The sequence below is a fragment of the Euprymna scolopes genome, chromosome 12 (genome assembly GCF_053919585.1).
Source record: "Euprymna scolopes isolate OS-2025 chromosome 12, ASM5391958v1, whole genome shotgun sequence".
NCBI classification, from domain to species: Eukaryota; Metazoa; Mollusca; class Cephalopoda; order Sepiida; family Sepiolidae; genus Euprymna; species Euprymna scolopes.
This window is the reverse complement of record NC_136493.1, coordinates 54567809-54576993: the sequence shown is the minus strand read 5'-3', so window position 1 is coordinate 54576993 and position 9185 is coordinate 54567809. Positions and strand designations below refer to the sequence as shown.

Here is a 9185-nt window from a genome sequence, read left to right as displayed (position 1 = left end):
CTACACGGTGTCCACAAAGTCTGGCTGCATAATCTACACGGTGTCCACAAAGTCTGGCTGCATAATCTACACGGTGCCCACAAAGTCTGGCTGCATAATCTACACGGTGCCCACAAAGTCTGGCTACATAATCTACATGGTGCCCACAAAGTCTGGCTACATAATCTACACAGTGTCCACAAAGTCTGGCTGCATAATCTACACGGTGTCCACAAAGTCTGGCTGCATAATCTACACGGTGTCCACAAAGTCTGGCTGCATAATCTACACGGTGCCCACAAAGTCTGGCTGCATAATCTACACGGTGCCCACAAAGTCTGGCTACATAATCTACATGGTGCCCACAAAGTCTGGCTGCATAATCTACACGGTTCCCACAAAGTCTGGCTGCATAATCTACACGGTGTCCACAAAGTCTGGCTACATAATCTACACGGTGTCCACAAAGTCTGGCTACATAATCTACACGGTGTCCACAAAGTCTGGCTGCATAATCTACACGGTGTCCACAAAGTCTGGCTGCATAATCTACACGGTGCCCACAAAGTCTGGCTGCATAATCTACACGGTGCCCACAAAGTCTGGCTAAATAATCTACACGGTGCCCACAAAGTCTGGCTGCATAATCTACACGGTGCCCACAAAGTCTGGCTGCATAATCTACACAGTGTCCACAAAGTCTGGCTACATAATCTACACAGTGTCCACAAAGTCTGGCTACATAATCTACACGGTGTCCACAAAGTCTGGCTACATAATCTACACGGTGCCCACAAAGTCTGGCTGCATAATCTACACGGTGCCCACAAAGTCTGGCTACATAATCTACAAGGTGCCCACAAAGTCTGGCTGCATAATCTACGCGGTGCCCACAAAGTCTGGCTGCATAATCTACACGGTGTCCACAAAGTCTGGCTACATAATCTACATGGTTTCCACAAAGTCTGGCTACATAATCTACACGGTGTCCACAAAGCTTGGCTACATAATCTACACGGTGTCCAAAAAGTCTGGCTGCATAATCTACACGGTGTCCACAAAGTCTGGCTGCATAATCTACACGGTGCCCACAAAGTCTGGCTGCATAATCTACACGGTGCCCACAAAGTCTGGCTACATAATCTACACGGTGCCCACAAAGTCTGGCTGCATAATCTACACGGTGCCCACAAAGTCTGGCTGCATAATCTACACGGTGTCCACAAAGTCTGGCTGCATAATCTACACGGTGTCCACAAAGTCTGGCTGCATAATCTACACGGTGCCCACAAAGTCTGGCTGCATAATCTACATGGTGCCCACAAAGTCTGGCTGCATAATCTACACGGTGCCCACAAAGTCTGGCTGCATAATCTACACGGTGCCCACAAAGTCTGGCTAAATAATCTACACGGTGCCCACAAAGTCTGGCTGCATAATCTACACGGTGCCCACAAAGTCTGGCTGCATAATCTACACAGTGTCCACAAAGTCTGGCTACATAATCTACACGGTGTCCACAAAGTCTGGCTACATAATCTACACGGTGTCCACAAAGTCTGGCTACATAATCTACACGGTGCCCACAAAGTCTGGCTGCATAATCTACACGGTGCCCACAAAGTCTGGCTACATAATCTACAAGGTGCCCACAAAGTCTGGCTGCATAATCTACGCGGTGCCCACAAAGTCTGGCTGCATAATCTACACGGTGTCCACAAAGTCTGGCTACATAATCTACATGGTTTCCACAAAGTCTGGCTACATAATCTACACGGTGTCCACAAAGCTTGGCTACATAATCTACACGGTGTCCAAAAAGTCTGGCTGCATAATCTACACGGTGTCCACAAAGTCTGGCTGCATAATCTACACGGTGCCCACAAAGTCTGGCTGCATAATCTACACGGTGCCCACAAAGTCTGGCTGCATAATCTACACGGTGTCCACAAAGTCTGGCTGCATAATCTACACGGTGTCCACAAAGTCTGGCTGCATAATCTACACGGTGCCCACAAAGTCTGGCTGCATAATCTACATGGTGCCCACAAAGTCTGGCTGCATAATCTACACGGTGCCCACAAAGTCTGGCTGCATAATCTACACGGTGCCCACAAAGTCTGGCTACATAATCTACACGGTGCCCACAAAGTCTGGCTACATAATCTACACGGTGCTCACAAAGTCTGGCTGCATAATGTAGCCAGATCTTGTGGACGCCCTGTATTTAAAAATAGTTTACTCATTCAAACTAATAAAATGAAAAAATCTGCTAAACACAAAGCGTGCAAAAAATGATGAGTGGATCTTTTCATATAAACACCGCTTGCCAATTTCAGAATTAAAAAGCGAATACCAACAAGCAAAGTTTTTTTTTTACCAACATGAATTATATGTATTTTTTTAAAAATGTATTTGATGCATTATTCCAACATCATTCTTTTATTACAACCAATCAAGTTAAATTTAAAACGGATTCACACTCGATTATTTAAAATGTACGCAGTTTTGTTTTTACTAAAAAAAAACAAACTTATCCGCCACAACCAAGGTATATTTCTAATGAAGCGTAATAGGGGCAGTCCGGTTGGGGAGTTGAACAGAAAGATGTTTGTTTATGCTAGATTTAAATTTTTGCATGCTAGAATTTTATGTAAAAGTAATTGTAAAATAATCACACAAATTCAGCACTATGATGAAGCGACAGGAGCTAGAGCTTGGCAAACAATACAGGATGGATTAGCTTAAACAGAGTGAAAAGCTAGTGGTAGAGGCACTATACCAGATGTGGCAATAAAGCTTTATACACAGGTGGATGCTAGCTTTATAGATGCATATGTTACAGGCAAGCGTGAAAAGTTTTCTATCGCAGTAGAGGTCTGACTGTTTTTACTTATTTTTTCTATTTTCATTATTCTTTTCTGTCATTTCTCATAGAAAGCACACAAGTATTTTTTAGAAGGGTTTGGCATACACTTAAAAATATTTATAAAATACTTAAAGTGCTTTTAGAATGCGTCAAATGCTTTTAAAATACTTTAAAATACTTACAAATGCCGAATGATGCATCAACAAAAAATAAATTTCAGCAACAGAAAGATTTTCCGATTTTGGTTAAAAAATCCAATTTTTAGCAAATTGATACTTTTATGTCATAATATTCATTATTTCATTGAATTACTATTTTTCAATAATATCTATTTGTGTCAGCGGAAAAATCCGTAATCGACCGAGTTTACGTCCCGTTGTTGGTTTTCACAACATATAAAAAATGTTATATTTTGCCTCCACTAATCGCCTCGCTGGCTTTATTGAAATTTAGCTAACAGAAACACGTCAATATTTTACCGATCTATGAAGAAAACAAAACAAACAAAAAAACAAAACAAAAAGAAAACACACGATGATTCGTCGCCATTTTGAATTTCATTCGCCGCAGTTGCATGGAACAATACGGAAATGGTGAATATTCATAGCACTATTTACGTGATTAATCACCACCTGTCGGGTTGTGAGTTGCATATACATTCATACGAACTTTCTATTTCCATTTTGAAGATATGTCACGCAATAACAGATGGGCATGACTACGAAAAATACATTAAAGCAGAGAAACCGTATCGTTACTACTCATCAAAAAAAAACGTAACTAGAACAAACTACATAAAAGCACACTTTAAAAAAGTAAATGTAGATTTTCTGGACAAAAGGGCGGAACAGTAAACCACGTAAGCGAATTCATAAAACAATTTTAAATGTTAAGTAAAAACGGACGTGACTACGTCGGCAATGTAATCCGTGCAAACCTTTGTAAATTGGACAGACAAATGATACAGACAAAATACACTAGTCAATAATAATAATAAAAAAGAAATCGTAAAATAATTCAGCAAATAAACTCATCCAAGCAAGAAGACCGGATGTGATAAGAATCAATAAGTAGAAAAATCTTGCAAATCGTAGATTTCGCTTCCAGTATTAAATAAAGTTGGTTCAAAAACTGTGACGGATTATCTAGAAGATAATCCGTCACAGTTTTTGAACCAAACCCGATTCTGCCATTTCATGCACAAAGGAGCAACAAAGACTACATTGCACCAGCACAACTAAGGAATACCAACGGAACCATATAACAGAAATATGCAAGACAAACACAGAAATTTTAACGGACAGAGATAATTCCTCTACATATCTCTAAGAATAATAAAACAATTCAACGAAGCGACACTCAGGAAGAAACTTTTTCTCGTTTAAAAACCAGCATGTATGTATTCCGCTACTTATGTCTTGCTCATTCATAAATAATAAAGATAGCTGGCCCTTGCAGTCGGGTAATTCGGGACTTTATTGTGAACTTTTGCAGACATTTTCCTGTAAAGGAGATTTAAACCCCCCAGGATATTTTTTTGCCGAACTTTTTGTTTTGCCGGCTAATCTCATATATATATATATATATATATATATATATATATATATAAGCCTGAGGAGTCCTAGAGTGGATGAAACGCCGAATATTCAATGTAGCTTAATCGCCATATATATTTTATAAATTACTATATATATATATATATATATATATATATATATATATATATATATATATATATATGTGTGTGTGTGTGTGTGTGTGTGTGCATATCTACTATTCTAATCCCTTGTACCTCATTCTCGTATGCATACACACTAGTTATCCAACTCTGCCCCAATTTAACGAAACTTTATTTTTAATTTTTTAATTTTTAATTTTGTTCTTTTTCCTTTTTATTGTTCTTTTTACTTCACTCTTCATCCTTTATCCCTTTTATGTATTTGCATGTGTTATTCTGACCTTGCCTTTATTTGTACCTCTTAATTGTATTCACCTTTTAGTTATTATTATTATTATTATTATTATTATTATTATTATTATTATTATTATTATTATTATTATTAGCAGGACCCGTGAAAATTCCACGGTAGTTAAAATCTTTTAAAACACATCGCTAAGAAATTCCTTATTGTTATATTATAAAAATGAACGTATGGAAGCAAGTAGAACAAACAAAGAACTTTAGTTTAAACTTTTATTGAAGGTCAATGCGATCGTAACTGATGCTGTTGATATTGTCAGGAAGTGCTGGTGATGATTGAGGCGGTGACAGGGACGTCGATTAGCTGCTTGGAGTGAGAATAGTGGTGAGTCAGCAGGTTCTTGGGAGTCAGACTATGAATTTAAAAAAACTGTGTGACATTGTTGACATCGATTTTGTGAAAGTTCTGATGACCCCCAAGTTGTTTAATATTTCAGGACATTTTGGATTACACGTGTACGTAATGAATAGGTCACAGAAAACTGCCATTGCATCTTGATAAAGCTGTTGTAGATTCCTAGGACTTCCTGTGAATGTAGATGCTAGAATAACTGGTACACCAGAATAACCATCTTAATTCCTTGCTAAATGATGTATTAAGCCAGAATATTGAGCAGCTCTCGGTTGACTTTGATAGCTTTTAATGAAGTTAAATAAGCAACCGTCCACTTTTACATATGCAATAGACTTTTCTATTTATTTTGAATTTTATTCGATGAAGATTTGGAAATTCACAAATATTTTTAAGTCGAATTATTGATATAGATTTCAATTAATGCATCACAACTTCCTGATAATATAAATAGAACACTTTGAATTTTCTGTACAAAAGTTTTTTCCATAAAAACATTGTAATCTGTTATAATATTCAGATTCTTGTGTATTACATGCATAGAAAATGAAGTGTTTCTGTAAATCTTACGAAGTACAGTTAAATTTGGATTTTTTGATAATCAAAATGATGTGAGGTAGGTTGTAACTATCAAATTTATGTCAATGTTATATAATTAAGTAAAATTAAACAAACTGTACACTACTTTTTCATCAAATTATGAATTTTAAATATAAGGAAAGCAATTTTTAAAAAATATTTTTCCAAAATCATATTTACATCCAAGTTAATTTTTAGATTCCATAGCTGTTCCTGATTCTTTTCATAACACTTCACAGTAAACAATATTCTAGTATATGTTACACCACGCTTTCTGCCCTGATTATCATTTCTATGCAGTTGCATTATCTTAAATTTCACACTGTGCTTAGATCGAGCTCTTGAACCTGCCACATGACCATGATAAAATGCAGGTTGTTGAAGATATATACCAACCTTATCAAAAGTTTGGCCTTGTGCCTTATTGATGGTCAGTGAATATGCTAATCGTATTGGAAACTGTATCCGATGAAATGTAAACGGAACATTTGTATCATTTGGGTTTAACTTAATTCTTGGAATGATAACTGTGGAACCTCTATTAGATCCATTAATTAAAATAGCAGTGATGCTGTTTTGATGACATTCTTTTATTTTCCATTATAAAGTCCTTGATTTATGGATAAATTTCGCAGTAGCATTACTATTGCCCCTATTTTCACATTAAGTCGGTGAGGTGGCATTCCAGATGGAATTAATGTATTTATGAACTCGATAGGATAATTTTGAAGTTCAGCATCATTATCGGAGATGTAATCTGTACTTAAATATGTATTTATGCCTCCGGGAAGATTATTTAGAATTTCTTCATTTACTGTTAAACATTCTGTATTTTTTGGAGTCATGATGATTCTATTTTCATTTCTTGAGGGCTGCAATCAAATATTTCTGAGATTAGAGAACCATTACATACCGAATCATCAGGAACATCTATGGCATCTACAGGAACGTCATTAAGACTGCTCATTAGTGTACCATTACCAAGATGAAGGAGCCATTTACAAAACTCCTATCATTTATGTTAGTTCTGACGTTTTGTGTTAGCTGTAATTGACTGAAATGATGCCACAATGTGCATCTTTTAAGACAGGTGTCTATAATAGATGTAAGTGATCCATGTGGCACTACTGGCAAAATTTGCCTGAAGTCACCTCCAAGTATGAGAAATTTTCCACAAAATATTTTATCGTTACCCATTATATCTTGTAAACATCTATCTATAGCAAGCAGTGCATGATTAGGTATCATAGAGGCTTCGTCTATGATGAATACCTTTACCTTTCTCAAAACAGAAACAGACTCTTATACAGGAGAAACGTTACAGCTTTTGTCAGAGGTACAGGTAGTTTGAATATACTGTGGAGTGTTTTCCCTGAAGTTAGTAGCATTGCAGCAAAGTCCAGTCCATGCCGCAGTGGCGGTTACAGTACTGCTGGAGGTGAAGTAATCATATAACATGTTAAATAAAAAGGTTTTTCCTGATCCGGCTGGAGCATCTAAATAGAAGCAATTGTTGTGTGGGGCTTCTTTTTCAGTTGCCATGAAAGCCTTGATTATAGTATTAAAGACCTCTAATTGTTCATTGTTTAGCAATTCAACATTAGGCTGGTTTGCATTTCGAGTCATATTATCTATTGGAGGATCACCTGTTGGTTCAGGTAAACCCATTGCCTGGCAAGAAGAACCATGCTCATTAAATATTGCTTTCATCAAATGAAGTGCAATGTTTTCACATATGCTTTCATCATAAGCAGAAATGAGGTCTTCAATCATGCTCTGTTTATGGTTAATGAATAGTTGAAAGGCATCCACTGGATGATGATAAAGACACAGCATTGCAAACATGCTACGTAGTTGTTGTGGCATTCTAAATGAAGCAGCTTCAGTAAGAGCATTTTATAATTCAGTATCATCTTGCAATAATCTAGGGCTGATGCAAGCTTCTCTAAATGTAGGGAATGTATGACTTTGGACTGTTCTCAAATCTTCAAATGATTTTGCTCCAGAGACATGAAGAAGTAGAATCCGCAAATAAAACTTTTCACCTTGGTTTGGTGAAACTGAATACATTCTTGTGATCAAATTACTTGACCGCTCTCTTTTAGTACATTTTGTAGTAGTTTTGTTAAATACATAATGATGTGGAATATCACAGTAAAAATATTGGTTAGTAGTAATATCATTTTGATTTAGTTCAAACGAAGCAGTCAAATTTGTGTGATGTTGTTGTGCTTGTTGAATTGCTTGTTCAGCTTGTCCATGTTGATAATAAATATGTTGCTCGCCAGGCATGTGTACAGCTAAACGGTACACAACATGAGACTGTCCATGCATTTTATAGTCAGAAAGACGCCACATTGCTTCTGGAGGTGATACATATCTGCATGATAGATATTGCTTGACTTCATCTCTTTGTTCTGATCGCATTATTTCTCCTTGATCGATATTAATAGATGAATCATGGTTATTAACCTCCATCATAGCACTATCATGTCTTTTATAAACATATTTAAATATGTATTTTATATTCTTGACTGAAGAGCAGTTAATATGAGCTCGATATTTTCTCAGAAGAAATTTGTTGAAAGGGACTATGTATCTATTATCAACAGTAAAATTACCGACTTGAACTGAGTCACCATTATTTGCACGATTGTAAGCCGGGTATCCATCAATGTTTTCTACTGTTTCTTCTCTAAATGCCCTTGGAAATTTTTTTTTGCATAATCCTTTACTCAAACAAGGAGAATTAGGATTAACTGCACCACATGGACCATGTACCATTAAAGATTTAACTAAATCACGAAGCTCTGAATCTTCAGGTCCATGTATTTCTGCTGACACAATTGCATCAATTTGTTGAACTGTTCTGATCTTATCCTGATCTCGCAGCATTATGATCATGTGGCAGTGTGGTAACCCTCTTTTTTGAAATTCAATAAAATAAACATATGCAACAGGAGTTCCCAATACATGTCTGTCTTTAATGTCTTTCAAAAGTCCAGTTAGATGTGCATGATACACACGTGATGTTAAGTCAGGTCGATTTTGTGCAAGTTCTGATGACCCCAAGTTGTTTAATATTTCAGGACATCTTGGATTACATGTATATGTAAGGAATAGGTCTGGCTTTCCATATTTACAGAAAACTGCCATGTCATCTTGATACAGTTGTTGAAGATTCCTAGGACTTCCTGTAAATGAAAATGGTAGAATAACTGGTACACCAGGATCGCCATCTTCATTCCTTGCTAAATAATCTATTAAGCCAGAATATTGAGCAGCTCTTAGTTGACTTTGATGGCTTTTAATGAAGTTCAATCTGCACCCTTCAACTTTCACATATACATCAACTACATATTGTTGGAATAGTTTATCAGATCTATGGATAATACTGAATGAATCTCTAATTGCAAGGCGATAAC

The 9185-nt window shown here is 36.6% G+C and overlaps 1 protein-coding gene across 1 annotated transcript; it reads right to left on the bottom strand.

The window, feature by feature from the left end:
* Window positions 1-7656: 7656 nt before the first annotated feature.
* LOC145291044 (uncharacterized) lies at window positions 7657-8544 on the bottom strand. Its single transcript, XM_080136551.1, has one exon. The coding sequence runs from the start codon at window positions 8542-8544 to the stop codon at window positions 7657-7659; it is 888 nt and encodes a 295-aa protein (XP_079992677.1).
* Between the last annotated feature and the right edge of the window lie 641 nt (window positions 8545-9185).